Source organism: Python bivittatus, unplaced genomic scaffold (assembly GCF_059951505.1).
Source record: "Python bivittatus isolate LINGU-HERP-01145 unplaced genomic scaffold, Pbiv_v1 ctg000850_np1212, whole genome shotgun sequence".
Taxonomy (NCBI): Eukaryota; Metazoa; Chordata; class Lepidosauria; order Squamata; family Pythonidae; genus Python; species Python bivittatus.
The window spans coordinates 39,787,528-39,804,670 of record NW_028277112.1 but is presented as its reverse complement, the minus strand read 5'-3'; the positions used below and the strand labels follow the sequence as shown (position 1 = coordinate 39,804,670).

General features: G+C 37.9%; 1 protein-coding gene across 1 annotated transcript; it reads left to right on the top strand.

Moving 5' to 3' along the window:
• Positions 1–275: 275 nt before the first annotated feature.
• On the top strand, positions 276–16,108 carry LOC103057652 (cytochrome P450 1A4-like). The gene is given in 6 exon segments (XM_015887585.3): positions 276–1,102; positions 3,811–3,934; positions 6,019–6,108; positions 6,471–6,591; positions 8,882–8,968; positions 10,881–16,108. Coding segments are annotated over 6 exon segments (1,521 nt in total). The 5' UTR covers positions 276–286; the 3' UTR covers positions 11,164–16,108.
• The last annotated feature ends 1,035 nt before the right edge of the window (positions 16,109–17,143 follow it).

Here is a 17,143-nt window from a genome sequence, read left to right as displayed (position 1 = left end):
ATTTGAATGCTAGTGTTGTGAACCTCACACTTTATGTTTCAGCCATTATATATATGCTTGTATGAACTTATATCACAGAAATATAATTAGCCTCCGGGTACTTCATTCTAAAGAAATTGAACTCTGAGTCAGCATTGTCATCTCTCAAAATTCCTAAAAATTGAAAATGGATGCCCAGGCTTGTAACATTTTCATAACTCTGTACTGTATATCCATACATTTGTCAAACAGGCTATTGAAAGGAGTTTCAATTTCTGGCATTTTCCTTTGCAGATCCTTTCTGAAAATGAGTTTTGCAATTGAGGAAGTTTCCTTTTTAGGGGTGGTGATTGCTTCCTTTACTATAGTGGCAATATTAATTTATGTACGAATTTTAACAAAGAGCAAACAACCACTTCCACCAGGACCTTGGTCACTACCTATTTTGGGGAATCTTCTCCAGCTTGGGGAGTATCCTTATGTTTTCTTTGATCAGATGAGGAAGAAGTACGGAGATGTGTTTCAGATACAGCTTGGAATGGTTCCTGTTGTGGTTGTTAATGGCCTGGATGCTATAAAACACGTGCTGCTGAGAGATGGAGAAAGTTTTGCTGGGCGACCTGATATGCACACCTTTTCTTTTTTTGCCAATGGTGAGAGCTTATCATTTTCAGTGAAATTTGGAGAGAGTTGGAAGCTGCAGAAAAAAATTGCTGGCAAGGCTTTAAAGTCACTCGCCAGGTCTGAAGCCAAGTCCTCCACTTGTTCTTGTCTTCTTGAAGAGCATGTTTGTGCTGAGGCATCAGAAATGGTGAAAACTTTTTTAGAACTCTCAAAGAAAGGGAGCTTTGATCCTGTTGTGGTGACAACCTGTACTGTGGCCAATGTTGCCTGTGCCCTCTGCTTTGGCAAGAGGTACAGCCAGAGTGATGAAGAATTTCTGAGTGTGATTAATCTGAGTCATGATCTTGTAAAAGCCACAAGTGTCTTCAATCCAGCTGATTTCATACCATGTCTTCATTATCTTCCACTCGCTGCTGCAAAGGCTGCTCGTGAGTTTTATGGAAAGTTCAATAACTTTGTTGCACAGCATGTGGAAGACCATTATGTCACATATGATAAGGTAAGCTTTTAACAGTGGGAACTGAAAACAGCTCTATATTGCTTATAGTTCCACTATATGCTTGGGGATTCTACAGGTAGTCCTGGCTTAACAACAGTAATTGGGACTGGTAACTCTGTTGCTAATCAATATAGTCATAAAGTACAACGTCACGTGACCACACCAACTTACGATGGGAGTTGTAGCAATTCTGGTTGCCATCATTAAGTGAATCCCACATGGTCATTAAACACAATGTCATGTGATTGCCATTTGCAACTTCCTGTCAGCTTCCCCATTAACTTTGTCAGAAACTGGCAGTGAAGGTTGCAAATGGTGATTGTGTGACCATGGGATGTGGCAACCATCATGATTGCAAGCTGGTTGCCAAGCACCTCAACAGCGATCATGTGACTGTGGAGACTGTGGGGACAGACCATGAGGACTGGTCGTAAGTCTCCTCGTTCAGTGCTGTTGTAAATTTGAATGGTCACTGAATGAGTAGCCACTAAGCAAGGACTACCTGTATGTACAAAATGATAACAACAATACAGAAAGTTAGCTAAAGGACATTATTTCCAAGTTAATATGTTATATTACTGTTCATTGTGAAATGGTGGAAAAGTGATAAGTTTTGAATTCACATACCGCCTGAACGTGTAGGCATTGGGTTTTTTCTTACTATTAATGTATCTCTGATGTCTACAAAATAATGGGAGGAGATTTTTTCTCTGCTAGCAAGAATAGCCCCTAAACAGATTTTTTTCCTAGAACCTGCTCCCCTCTGCTATGTCTTGGACCATTACAGATCTGCTTAGGAAGTGGCATCGATCAAGTTTTGTTCTTTTTCTGGCAAAAGCATTCTGAGTTCTGAGCCTGCTCTCACGAGCAGAGGGAAATACGACCTCCAGCTCTCAGACCAAATGCAGCCAAGAAGGTCCCTATAGATCTGCTGCATAGATATCTAAGCAGCTCCCACCCCAAAACTCCTCTTTAGAAGGTGCTCCTCTGGCTGATGGGAAGAATAATTGGTCCCTGTCTCTACCTGTTCTTCATATAAGGAGGAAGACTGGGAAAAATCCTTCCCTGCATGGTTTTCCATCTAGTGAAGGGTTTCTTCTATGCAGAGGGAAGGAGGAAGCAACTGCTTGTTTCCATCTTTGAGAAGAATTGGCTTATCCTTTCTGAAACCCCCCTCTTGGATTATCTGACCTGTGGAGGGTAAGAATCAGCTCTTGGGTTGGTTCTTTACCTATGTGCTAGCAGAATAAAAAAAATATTTTTATTTTATTTTAATGACTTAATATGGCTGCCCATCTCACAACAGTGGCTCTAGGTGGCATACAAAAAAAGAAATGAAAACAATCCAATCATAAAAGTCAAAGGTCAACAACAAAAAGCCACAGTAGCCAGCATTTGTTCTGTCACAATTGTTTCTTAGCTTACTCTTCCTTAGTGTGCAGCTCCTCATGGCTCTTGGTTTATTTATTTAGTATGCCATCCATTCCCAAGGTTCTTTAATCTGTTTTATCTAGCATGGGTTGACCCGTGCATAGTATGGCTGTGATACAGCAGAGCTACTTAAATCCTAAAATCTTCTGGGGCTTAGACAAACCTAAAAGCAACCTGACTCAAAGAGATCCCAGAGATCCTCCTTGTACCAGACATCTCAGGAATCCTCCTTTCTTCAAATGGGATCACAGGATCAGCAGCTGTCTGTGCCAGCTAAACTGCAACTCTTGTTTACCTCTTTGTTCTGCATATTTTTTTGTAATCTACCCATAATTTCATAATTTCATCTCACCTCTGCTACAAGTGATAGGACCTTCATCTGCATTCCCAATACATCTGGAAGATGAAAACCTTCAGACTGAACTTCCTGTAAGCTACAGTGATACCTTGGGTTACGAACGCCTCTGCTAACGAACTTTTCGGGTTGTGACCAGCTCCGGCCGCAAAGATTTACCTTGGGTTATGAACCGGATCCGCGGCCATTTTCTGCCATGACACGTGGTCCGCGGACATTTTCCGCCCATTCCACGTGGTCCGCGGACATTTCCCCGCCAGTGCCACGTGGTCCGCGGCCATTTTTCCCGCCCGTGCCACGTGGTCCGCAGCCATTTTTCCCGCCCGTGCCACGTGGTCCATGGCCATTTCCCCGCCTGTGCCACGTGGTCCGCGGCTCTTTTTCCGCCCTGCCGCGTGGTCTGCGGCCGTTTTTCCGCCCTGCTGCGTGGTCCGCGGCCGTTTTTCCGCCCTGCTGTGTGGTCTGTGGACGCCGGAACGGATTAACGGTAATTACATTGAACCTTATGGGAAAATTTGCTTCGGGTTGCAACCAAATCGGGTTGCGACCAGAGTCACAGAACGGATTAAGATCGTAACCCGAGGTTCCATTGTATAAACTTATTTTTTACTATAAGGAAATATCACAGAATTATGTGAATTGATGCTGTCTAAACAGTGAGAATCTGCATTTCAGCCTTATTTCTTCTTGAAGTCAGAATACCATCATTCTAAGGAATGTATTGTACTATTAATATTATTGATCATTGATTTTTTTTTCCAAAAGAATTTGTCTTGGTAGATTCTAAAGGCCTACACTTGGCTTACAGGAAAAATAATATAGATTCTCTCAATATAGAATTAAACAAATTACAGCCTACAGAGTAGATAGCATGAGATCCTTAGATGAAAATAGCATCATATGTTTTGTTTGCTTCCTTTAGAATATTTCCAGAGACATCACCGATGCTTTAATTAATGTTAGCAGTGAAAAAAAAGCAGTTGAGAAAACTGTAACCTTATCAAATGAAAAAATAATAATTACTGTCAATGATATCTTTGGAGCTAGTAAGTATTTTTTTTCCCCCCAATACTCTAAGTGAATAAGTGAAGCTGTCTTTTGGTGCGTACCTTTTTGGATAGAGAAGATATGAAGGAATTGTAGGGGGACACCCCCCGCCGAGTTTTTGTCCCTCATTTTAAGCAAGTATAATTTCAGAGTGGTGAAGTTCAAAAGAAGAATGGCTGACCCCAGTCTGTCTCTCTAACAGTTTCTAGCCTCATCCATGTGTGTGAATCTTGTACTGAACTCATAATGAATGAACTTAATACTGTGGCTAAACTGAACATAGCCTAACTCACTTCAACATTCAGCATGAATGCCACCTCATGACAATAAGAGCGTGAGCCTGGTGAAATATAGTTATTTCTCCACTTTTACTGCATCTGCTGATAGCTGACCAGGGTGACTTGCTCCTTGTTGGGCAGGGATGAGCCTGAGGACCATCTTTTGAGCCACTGTAAAGAATACTCTAAGCATCTGGCTCAGATTTGCTCAGACTTAACTGCAGCTGGGCTGGTCCAGTCAAGGTGCCTAAAGCCCAGCCATGCTTGGTTACCTGGGAAGAATTTGACCCTGTAATTCCTGAGGAAATAGACAGGATCCTTGGTACCAGGTATCTGGCCACCTTATAAGATCCTGGTCCCTCCAAGCTTGTGAAGGCTGCTTGGGAAGTGATATGTGTTTGGGTCATTGGCCTTTTTGAGAGGTGGTGGTTCCACTGGCCTTGAAAGAGCTGGTGATATGATGCCAGCTCAAAAGGTCATTGGTGAACCTTAAAATCCTGGACAATTTTCATCCAATCTCCAACCTTTCTTTTTTAGGAAAGGTTGTTGAAAAGGGAATTGCATTGCAGCTACAGATGTTCCTGGAGGAAGTGGATTATCTGGATCCTTTTCAGTGGGGTTTCAGGTTGGGATACAAAATGGAGACAGCGTTGGTCACATTTGTTGATGTGCTACCATCCTGGTCCTCCTTGGTGTTGATGTGCTACCATCCTGGTCCTTTTCAAAACCATCAACCATGGTATTCTTCTGGATAGGTTTCAGGAAGTGGGAGTGGAGGACACAGTTTTATGGTAATTCTCCTTTCTCCATGTTTGGTTGCAGTTAGTATTGGTTGGAGGGAAGAGGTTGAGCCTGAGGCCCTTAATCTGAAGGTGCCTAGGGATTTGGCACTCTCCTGTTCAACATCTATATGAGACCACTGTGTAGGTCATCCATTGGTTTGGGGTCAATATGCCAACCAAGCAGTGCTGTCAAGGTCTACTCCAAGTGCCTGGAGGCTGTAAGGTTATGGTTAGAGAACTCTAGAGGAATGCAGAGATATTCTTGTCAGATGAATGCAAGAGTAATTAGGCACAGGTGCTGGTCATTACCTGTAAAGCCCTACATAGCATATGACCTCGTCTGAAGGACAGCCTATCCCCTGTAATGTCTTCTTGTATTCCAGTTGTGTTGGCTAGCATTAGGTCCCTTCAGTTAAGCCGTGTCATCTAGTGGCTCCCAGAAGGTAGGCCTTCTCTGTCATAGGAACAATGCTCTTTGGAACAATATCCCCTGCAAAGATCCCCATGGCTCCCACCTTGTCCACCTTTAAATGCTCTTTAAAAAATTGGCCTTTCTTGCAGGCTTTGTGTTATATTGATGGATGGGTGCTGGAAGCTGTGAGCAATGTAGACAGAGGGTTTTGTTACCTGAATGAGCACTGTTTTTATTACTGTGGCTGCGTTGTACTATATTGTTTTAATTTTGCAGTACCACCCAGAGTAATTCGGAATGGACTGGCCTACAAATTCAAGAATGAATGAATGAGACTATAAATCTGAACATATTTATTCATTTATTTGTATAATTTCCAGCCTACTTTTCACTAGCATACAGTCCCATGTTGAAATATTGACTGTTAGCTAAACTGCAAAAGTGAGCTATTAAAAATAATTGATTTCTGATTCTAGAAAAGCAGTTTCGTATAGAATGTCCTTCAAGTTTTCAATTATAATTAATGTACATTTCAGTTATAAGCTGCCTGAGTTTGAGGTACTAAGTTCTAATGTTGCTGCAATTCTAATGTTGCTTCATTTCTTTTCCAGGTTTTGGTACACTGTCATTATGCTTGCAATGGATATTTCTGTACCTGATAAACAACCCAGAAATTCAGACAAAAATTCAAGAAGAAATTGGTAATATGCTTTTGAGTGATTTAAAATAAATAAATACCAAATGAAGTAAAACCTTGATTTACTAGACTTCATTTAAATGGATTTCCACTACAATAGAGCAAGTTTCTGGACCAATTTCAGTTTGCATAATGATGCAAATAATATTTTTTTCTATTTGTGTAATGATATCATCTTGCAAATGACATAATTTGCAATGTACAACTGACATCAATCACTGCAATGACATACTCAGATTTAATGGGAATAATGGCCATCCCCTCTCTCCAATTGGTCCAGTAAATAGAGTCCATTGTAATACAAAGATTGAAGACTTCAGTTGTGAAATAGTTTGTGTTAAATAAGTTCTGTTTTATTCTTTGAAGATGGAAAGATTGGACTAAGGCCTCCAAGGTTTGAAGACCGAAAAGATTTGCATTATACAGAAGCTTTCATCAATGAAGTCTTCAGGCACACCTCTTTTATTCCATTCACCATTCCTCACTGGTGAGAAGTAACATTGGGGAGTGGGTGTGTTTACATGTAGGCAAGTTCTGCTAGTACTGTTACTTGATCTCCTACATGGTATTGGCACAAAAATCCCCTATAATGTGAGATTTCATATTGTCAAAGGGAAAGAGATGCCAGATGTAGAGTGTTTATTATTATTGAATTTCTACAGGATGCAATGACCATGACAAGGGGAGAAAGGATGCTATCATTTTTATTTCAATGAATGCTTTACAAACTGAAATATGCATAAGAAAGGTGTGGTTAATCAAAAAGGAAATTCTGAGATACTAATAGTCCAGGATCTGATGTACAGAAATTGTATTTAGTTTGTTGGAGATTAGTATTCAGTGGGAGTGCTTGTGAGAAGTTATAGTACTAGTACTATAGTACTGAATAGTGTCCTGTTCTTACTTAGCATGCTAAACAAAGTGCTGAGGGTATACTGAGATATTAAGTAGCAAAAAATTAAAAATATTCATAATATATTAGATGTAGAGTGTAAGCTTAGCCCAACTCAGAGTGAATGCTGGCAAACATTCATCGTAGTTGAAGGAAAAGGTAAATTTGGTAAGAAATTTATGAGGATAGGTAAGCTTCTCTTCTACCTAAAGTACATATTGAAGAGAGGGAAAGAGAGGGGGAGAGAGAGAGAGAGGGAAAGGGGGAGAGAGAGAGAGAGAGAGAGAGAGAGAGATATTCTTTTGTTTCTTAAATACTGAGACTCTTAATTCAGCACAGGCCATAGGAGACCCTTCCCTACATCTGTCTCTCACTATCTGTCCCAATGGTAAAATAGCCTCATGTGTAGAAAAAGATGATGCAGTCTCTAACACAATTTTATCAGCATCCATTGAATTCTTTTTATTCATTCTATCCAGAACCTTTCAGTAGACCTGCTCACACAACTGGACTTCCCTTGCCTTCTTCCTCCCACTCACCCTCTGTATCCCAAAGATCTTTTTCCAGAGATTCCCTCAGTATATTGGTTTGGAAGGACTACAAATGATCACAAGGAGAAGATAGAATGTATTGGGTCCCACAGAGTGCTGAAAGCAGAATCAGTTTCTCCTGTCACAAGTATACTAACCTAATAACTCTAAGATGTGGTCTGTTATTATTGCCTTTGCTCTTATCCCCAAAATCTGTTCATTTCTGTTGTCCAGAAGAAGAGAAATGAGCTTTTGCAATAAAGTAACCAGTATGTAATATTTTGCATTCTTTCCATGATTATGAACCATCATTGCCTTGAAAGACAGTGCAAGTAGTCATCAGGTTGCATAAGGCCAGACTTATGTAATGCTGGCATTATGTAAGAAAGTACAAAAATGATGGCTGCCATGTGTACACATGTGCAAAATGATGACTGCCATGTAAACAAATGCATGTTGTGAGCAATATTTTCATTTAGTATGTGCATATGTTTAAATGCAGTACAAAGAATGCAGCACAAAGTAGCTCACATAAACAATAAAACAGTATGACAATCAATTTAAAACATTATTTAATCCCTGCCCTATCATATTTAATTACTGCCACTGGAAAAAAAAATTCCCAGCTTTATGAAGGACTTGGAAAAAGAAGCATTTTTAAATCTAAGGATCTGATCAGACCCCCAAGTATAATTCAAGGGGAAGTTAGTTCCAAAAAGTAGGCCTCAGCTAGATAGAAGAAGTTCTGAAACTTAAAGTGGCTCTTCTTCCTTGAGGAAGAACTCAATGACCCTGATGGCACAAACAAGTTCTTCAAATAACTGGGCATTTCTGAACATCCAGTCTGGGAGGTCAAGACAAGCAATTTAAGCAGCTAACACTCCAGAAGCCCCAACCAGTGTAAAGATTACCACAAACGAATAACTAGGGGTGAATCACCAGAGGTCTAGAACCACACAAATTGCACCATTCTGGAACCTTTGGACAGAAAGCAGAGTCACAAAGGCCAGACAACAAACTACTGCAGTAGTCTCCATCTTCTAAACTACTGCCTGAACTTCATGGGAGGATGGTTACAACAATAGTTATGGTATGCACAAACTGATGAACTCTGTCCTACATATGTCGTCCTACATTTTTTTATCCTTCCTAGCATTTTCCTGCAGGTACAGGGTCCGCTTTTTCAGATCAACCAAAGGTTGATCCGTTGGTTGTGACAGGAATTTACCAACTGGCTTGTTGCCAGGTTATTTTCTTCAGGCATTTGAAGGCACCATGGAATAATGTTAAATGATTGTGCCAATCCAGGGCCACCATGTTGGACTAAATGCTGTTTTGTTTTTAATATTTTCTAGTACTACCAAAGACACCATTCTCAATGGGTACTATATTCCACAAAATACGTGTATATTCATTAATATGTATCAAGTTAATCATGATGAGTAAGTACTAGAAGAAGGTAATAATAGTAGTAGCAACAATGGTATTAGACTTGTTCACTGTGGTTTTTTCCCTTATACTGCTTCTGTAGTTTACAATCCTAAAACAATTATGAGGACTTAATGACCCACTTTTAGCTATTGCCTGAGCTTTATGCATGGGCAATCTGACGGTAGTAGTTGTAATATGTCTCCAGGGTAGTACATCTGGTGTACCTGTGGATGATTGTACAGATATTTGTACTGAATTCCAGGTGATGACATTAACCATATTCCCCAGTAAAGTGCAACACATACCTTTCTATTCTTCACAGCTTCACAACTTCTTCACAGAAATCAAATTTACCCCACCTTAAAGCATACTATGTGTATTTTCTCAGCTGATTCTGTAATCCATTGGAGTACAGGCACATTAATCTTTTGAAGCTGGTGCTATATTCAGCTCCTCTAAGCAATTCTTTTAAAAACATTATTTGCTTTCCTCCCATATTTCACGTACCTGCCTGTTCAACCGTTCCCCATTGCTTTTGCAAGACTTTAATCGATGTACTCTTATTTACTAAAGCATCTGTTACCCGCTGCTGATGTAACTCTTCAGTTTCCTGGGTTCATTTCTTTAGGTCAGCACACCTCCTCCTATTTTCCTTTTGTTTGTATCTCTCTTAGCCCTTCTTAGCAGTTTGCAAAGTATAAGATACACATGTTTCAAGCTTTATTGCAAACTGGAAGTCATATATGTGCAAAAGTTCAACTACTGCAGAATATAATTATCCAAAGCAAGCAAAGAAACAAGCAAGCGGCTAGCCTTTCTTGACCCACATTTTCATGGTGATGGCCTTTTTGCTGCTCTTTTCCCACACAGAAATGGAAAGACACCTGCACCTGGTTTATAGAATGGCATGGTGTGGTCTGTGGCCCTTTGCTTTCTGCCCTGTCAATTTCAGCCTTTACAAGAGTCCTGTAACCATATCACTGAAAAAGTCTCCCTTCCAAAAATACAGGGACATGTGTCCACCCACTGAATGTCGCTGTGGCTCTCCTCCTGATTTCATGAGGAATGATCTGGTGAAAGGAGCATCAAGCCCCTTAACTGCAGAGCACGATGAAAAAAGAAAGGTTCACACAGACTTTCTCTGATAAGTTTTAATGCCAAGCATTAGGATTTAGAGTAAAGAATCTTGAGAAGTGAAACAGGAACCCACCACTTACTGTCCATTATCAATAAGGCCACTAAGATAGGATATCTTCAAAGCTTTTGAATTTCTTTCTCCTGAAAAGTTTGCATGAGGGACTAAGAATCCATTTCTTTAATAAGCCAGTAACAGGATCTCCCATCTACTGATTGTTTCTGTTTAGAGATACTCTTCTTACTCAGCACAATTTCTTATAGGGAGCATTGGGGCTGGGGGAGGGGGAACAGTGCTCAGCTCAAAGTAAAATGGTTCTTTTCCCTTGTGAGGAAGAAATTGTGTGCAGGAAAACTCTGGACAGGAAAGGACATATGTATCTCAAGCTCTGCAAATAGAACCTTCTATTGAACTGCTTTTAGATGACTCTTGAAGTGGTCAAGACCAAATGTCTGCTTCATATTCACTCTCAGATGAACACACATTATGACATTATGTAAATGCCATGATTATGTACTTGACTTCTGATATCTAATGCTAGTTCATAAATCACAGCATTGGTACGATGACATTGTCTTGCACATGCCATCATTTCCTTCCTGACAGACAGCCATGAGGATGTTGTTTTTCTCTTTCTCAGATATGTTCAAATGATGTGGAAGACTGGTGGATTTAATTTTTGAAATGAAATGAAGTATGCTTGTGGCTATATGAACTCCTTTTGCTTCGCTTATGAATCATATTTTAATTTCCCTCTTTTTCTTTCTACACATTTATTTCTGTTCCAGAAACTTGTGGATAGACCCTGACTTGTTTAAACCACAGAGATTTTTGAATGAAAATGGTGAGCTCAACAAGAGCTTGGTTGAAAAGGTTTTGATCTTTGGAATGGGGCTCTGAAAATGCTTGGGAGAAGAAGTAGCCCGTAATGAGATCTTTGTTATCCTTACCACTGTCTTGCAGCAGCTGAAACTGGAGAAATTACTTGAAGATCAGCTAGATACAACACCAATATATGGGCTGTCTATGACACCAAAGCCCTATAGAATATGTGTGTCACTGCGTGCTTGACTTGAAGAAGAGTATGAGAAAGGAGCTTTGCTTTCATCATCTAATGATTGTGTGAAATAATGTAATGCAAAAGCTGCTGTTTCCAAGTTAATTTTTTTCCAAATGCATTGGATGTCAGCTCCCATATAATAACATTATTATTAGTATATTAGATTGTTAGACGGCTGAAGTCAGAGGCTTCCACAGGATCTAATGCTTTCAATACTGGCACCATCTTTGCTTCAGATGCCTCTGGTTGCAACCATGTGGAACACTTGTGTGGTTTTGGAACCAGGAGACTTGATGCTTTTGTTCATTACAGAGCATATGAAAAATGTGGAGAAATTCAGCAGCTCCCTTTCCTGCCAAGGAGAATTCAGGAGTAGCAGAAGAGGAAGTTCTTAACAGCATCCATTTAAAATATGCTACTCTTCTTTAAAAAGTGTATCCAGGCTAACAAATATCAAGGAATTGCCTGGCTAACTGCAATAAATGAACTTTTTGCTTGTTTTGTAATCTTATACCTCCCTTGCAAATCAAAACAAACGCCAATGTAATACTTGCGAGGCAGAGTATTACTTTGGTGTTAATGTGGCTTTACGAATGTGTTTAATCTTGGAAACTTCTACTGCAATGCCCTGAAAGAGCTTTATTTCTTAAACTTAGTTTTGCTAAAGAAACAAAGTTTAACATTTTACTGAAAAATAATGAATGAATCAGTTGAAAAAGGAAAATGCCTTGTATCTATGTAGTCTTAAGCAGAAATAAATATTTAATATTTCTATTCAGAATGACCTGTACAGGTGAAGATAATTATTAGGAAAAACATCAATGTTGCTGGTAAATGACGACTAGGGGGAGTTGCGAGAGATTGGGGTGGCTTCTACATTTCATAAATAAATAAATAAATATTACTTTTTAATTTGTCAGCCAGAGCAATTTTATATAATACTTATCCAATGAAATATGTTTTCAGTTTGATAGTTAACAACAGGAAATGAATCAATTTCTTACGTGGCATCAATTGATGTGCCCAGAACATTTAAATCCTCAGTATGGGATTAAATCCACAGGATGGGTTAGGGTTTGGAAGACCAGATCAACCAGTTGCATTGCATTTCTGATAGAAAACACTTGTTCTTTAACCCTTCTGTGAAATGGGTATCCATTGGAGCAGCAAACTGGAATACAGAGGAAAGTTTTAAATGTTCAGAAGCTTAGTCTCAGCTCTTCAGTTTCCTGCTCCCTTGAACATTTATACTGTAACTTCATTGAATATTAACTTTTTAGAACATTGCACTTTAACTGCTACTGGAATGATTGTTTGCACTATGTTGAAAAGCATGGGGGAAGTATGTGAACTGCCCTCTCCATTAGCTCATTCTTCAAATGCATTTCCTTCCTTTGTTGGATAGCTGGCAGTTCCACATGAAGACTTGTCCACTTTGCTGTTTGATTGCTACCATATCTGACATTATCCACGCTCAGAATTACTTCTTTTTGGTCAAATCTGTATAAGGTTCATGTTCTTAAGAAGCTTCACTGAATCATTATTAAAAATGAAACGTCTACCGTGACATTTATTTTAAAATGCTTAATGAAATAGGCAAGTCCTCATGTGACATTAGAAGGTACACAGAATTTGGAGCTTGATATGGACTATGCTTAACTGAACTTCATTTGAAACAAGTTTTCCAACCCATCTAAACAAGTTGGAAGCTTGTTTCTATACTGGCCATGTTAGAATTGGAGTGGTGTTGGGTGCTATGACTATTGAGGTTTAATTTAGTTTAATTTATTTTATTTTATTTTATTTTATTTTAATTGATTTATGTGTCTGCCTGACTCTAGGACAACTCTGGGCGGTAGTCGAAAAAATCTGAAGAGCATCAGATTGGAAAGATTTGAACAAAGCTGGTTAACTGTTGAATTGATATCTGAGTTTGACTGCTAATACTTTTTTTAAATACAGCTTTATTAAAAAAAATTTAAAAAGATAAAAACTAACAAACTGATATTTATAATAAAGAAAATAAAGAAGAAAAGCCAAAGCCATAAGTACAGGAAAAGAAAGAAAATATAAAGAACTACCTTCTGATTTTCTTTACAGTAGTTATAAGTATAGATGTAAATTAACCTCTTGCTCTATGGTTACAGCATAACTTTCATTTTTTCTATAAACTATTTTTTTTCCTAATCATCAAAACCATATATCATAAGTTCATTTTTTTATGTTTCATGCAAAAAGTCTATAAGAGGTTTCCAGCCAGTGTTAAACTTATATGGGCGGTATCTAAATTTGAAATATAAATAAATAACCAAATAAATAAATGAAGTCTTTTCTCTGATCAAATATGTCAGTTTGGTCATCTCAGCAAGTTCCATCATCACCACCACCCATTCCTCCATTGTGGGCAGTGTCACATCTTTCCACCTTTGTGCATATAATCTTGTTGCAGTTGTCATGTATAAAAACAAAGTTCCATGACTTTCTTCCAACTGTTTATTGATCAGTGCCAAAAGAAAAGCCTCTAGTTTCAATTGTATATTAGTCTTTAAAATCCTCTGAATTGATGCATCTAGTTGAGTCCAAAATTTTCTGGCTTTTTTGCATGTTCACTAAGCATGGTAAAATGTCCCCTCTTCTTGTTCACATTTCCAACATAAATTTGAAGAACCTTTAAGTTTGGCTGCTAACACTGACTCTGCTATGCTTTCTGTGAGATCAGAATCTCCACTGATGAGACAAAACAATATTTCCACATCTGCACCATTATCTCTTCCAAAATGTCAGTAACCATTCGAACTATGACTGCATTCAACTACAGCCCTGCCCTGAGTTGCTACTGACCCCACAGCAACAAAATCACACTCATTCTGATAAACAAAACCTAGACTTAAAGCCAGATGTTTTCTTTGTTTGCTGGTCTGATGCTGAAGCAAAGGAGAACCTGACAAAACGGCCAATTTCATTCCTACTCAGCTTCGTCTGGGCTACTGAGAAGCAGGTGTAAAGCCCTCAATCCAACATTTACCTAAAAAGAACTCGAGTTCTGGAGCAGCAGGATTTAGAGCTTGGACAGCTGGAAGAGTCAGCTTCCCAAGCCGTGGTTCGGAGCCTTCAAAGAGACAGGGTTCTCCCATTTCCTTTCTTAATAACTTCTGAAAATGGCTTGTAAATTGCTTTTTGGATACGAAGAATCTTCAAAAAGACAAGTTTTATTTCACTGGGAGATTCTTCAATCCTCAAAGAAAAGTTTTATGTAAGTTTAAGAACTTAAAGGTTTTTTTCCTTTTTTTGGTAATAAGCAGCAAAAGAGTGATTAGAACATCGATTTTGGAAAGCTATAAATGGACTATGGCTAGATTGACTGGAAATAAGATTCTGAAATTAACTATAAGAGTCCTTCCTGTGGTTTCTTTAAAATCCTACTACAAATATATGAAGATCTTGAAGTTAAGTGTAAGAAATCTTTCCACTGGAAAATGGTGTGGATTAGAGAAGAAAATGATAAGAGGAGACTTTGAAGGCTGGTTACTAGAGGCAACCAGAAAGAACTAAAGATTACAGTTAAAGGAGAAGACCCACTAATACAGAATGGAGAAAAGTATTTTAATTCTGGAAGATTTCAAGAATATTTGGCAACAATGTACTCAGAGCTTTCTCTTAAGATTGTCTGATACTATAAAAATGGGTTTTAAAGAGACTGGATACAACTGAGAATCAGTCTGTTTTGGATATGGATTTTAAAATGATGGAATACAAGAATGATATTGACAAAGATGCTATACAGGACTTACAAATGAAACTGGCTGATGTTGTAATAGCTAAAAGGGACATACAAACAATAAATCAGAAGAGTGACTTGGATGTGTGGATTTCAACATAAGAGTGACTTGGACAACTTTCCTATTTTGGACTTACAAAAGAGATGTGTTATACCTGTGAAGGAGTTTCTGAGAAAAAATAAAAGAGAATGAAAAGAAATCAGCTTTTGGGACATTACTTAAAAGGAATAAACATCAAGGCTTTTAAAAACAAAAAGGATTATAAACTCGGTTTGTTCGATCAAGGTTAAAATATATGATTTTTTTTTCTAATAGTTTTTGATGGGTTTTTCTTGGCCAGGACTGAATGATGAAGCCTTAAATATTTGCTATTATATAAGATATGGGGAGAAGTGATTTTTTGTTGTATGATAACAGAAAGTGATGGGTTATGATGTTAAAACTGAAAGAAAGTGTTAAAGTTGCAAAGGAATTTCTGAGAGGAGATTAAGAGTAAATGATAAAAAAATTAATTTGTGGGATATTATTTGAAGCGTTTAGAGATTAAGATTTTCTGGTAGCTTTTAATGGAATTTTTTAAAATTAAGTTTGAATAATGATCTTTTATAGGTTTGCTTATAGATATAATATGGGAAGAAGAGATTTTTGTTGTATTTTTAGAGAAAATGATAAGTTACTGTGTAAAGGAAAGGAAAGGAAATTGATTTACTTGTTTAATGTCATATATATTGTTATTACTGGTAACTCTTAATGGACTTTTGCTGATTAAGATTGAATTATGAGGTTTTATTATTTACTAATGGATAAAAAATGAGATATGGGATGAAGAGATCTTTGGCTGAAATGTTAGATAAGGTGATAAGTTACTGAAATTGTTTGTACTTGTCTTGATGATGGGAGAAGTCATTTCTTTGCATATTCTTTTTTCTTTATATAGTATTTCCTCCCCCTTCTTCTTTTCCCTATGTACTTTTTCTTCTTTTTTTCTTTTTATATTTTTCTTAGTTTGTATTAGTTTTTTATCTCTATATTTTTAAACTTTAATAAAAATTATTATATAAAAAAGGAGCTGGCTGAATAGTTGACAGACACAGGTTCTCCCCAATGGGAAAATAAAGCTACAATGGCTTAAAAACAACTTGAACTTTGCACTTCAGCTAGACATTCATTAACTCAGCTTCCCAGTGCTGTTGCAGGGGTGGGGACACAGTTCCAAAGGTTTCCAAACTGGCAAAAGTATCCATAACTAGGGATTGTTGAATTGGTCAGCCTTGGTTTCAAGTTTCTTATTTTTTCATCCTTTAGTTTGTCTCATGCCATTTTCAAATCAGATTTTTTTCATCATAAGTTTGGATGAAAATACATTTTTGTATATTTTCCTAATGCACATTTTGAGCATATTTATACAGTTGTGTTAGTTTTTTCTTAATATTATGCATTTTGTGTACTATTTGCACAAAGGTTTACATTTTTGGGTGGGAATTTCCTTGAATATACACTTTTTAAATTTTAAAACAGCACTGCCAAATCTAGAGGACTGTGTATATAAAAGTATAGTTCTTGTCTTGCTTACAAATTGCTCTGAGCAGTATGCAATAGGTATGTTTGTGTTAAAATATAAAGCAAACAAACTGAAGTGGGTAAGCATACAGACATCACATGCTGTGCTAACAACATTTTCCCAGAGCAAGAGCCAATTTGGAGATGAGGAATGATTCAGAGTTGTTAGCAGCCGAGGCTGAATCCAGATCCAGTAAAGAATCCCAAATGACTGATGTTGGAGAAGGGAGGAATGAGTCAAACCAATTTAACAGAGTAAAGAGATGGATAATGATTTCGCCCTGGATATATGAGCTTTATGTAGGATATGCTAAACTGCAGAGACACTGGAAGACAAAATTCCAGTAGAAGCGTACATAGTCAGTGACAGTGGGGAAACATTCTTATTAATCAGCATGATAAATCCACCTCAAACCATTATCAATATTTACATCCATCCATTATATACATATATTCCATTGGTGTAATACAACTACAAAACAGAAGAAAAATAAAATGTGTGAATGCAAATAATCACCACCACCACCACCACCATCCAGGGATGTGCAGAGTCCTTTGGGAAGTGGTACAGACCACCAACAAGGAGTGAAGACTAAAGGGAAAAATTATTGTACAAAAATATCACTTTATTTCTAACAAATTTGAGGATATC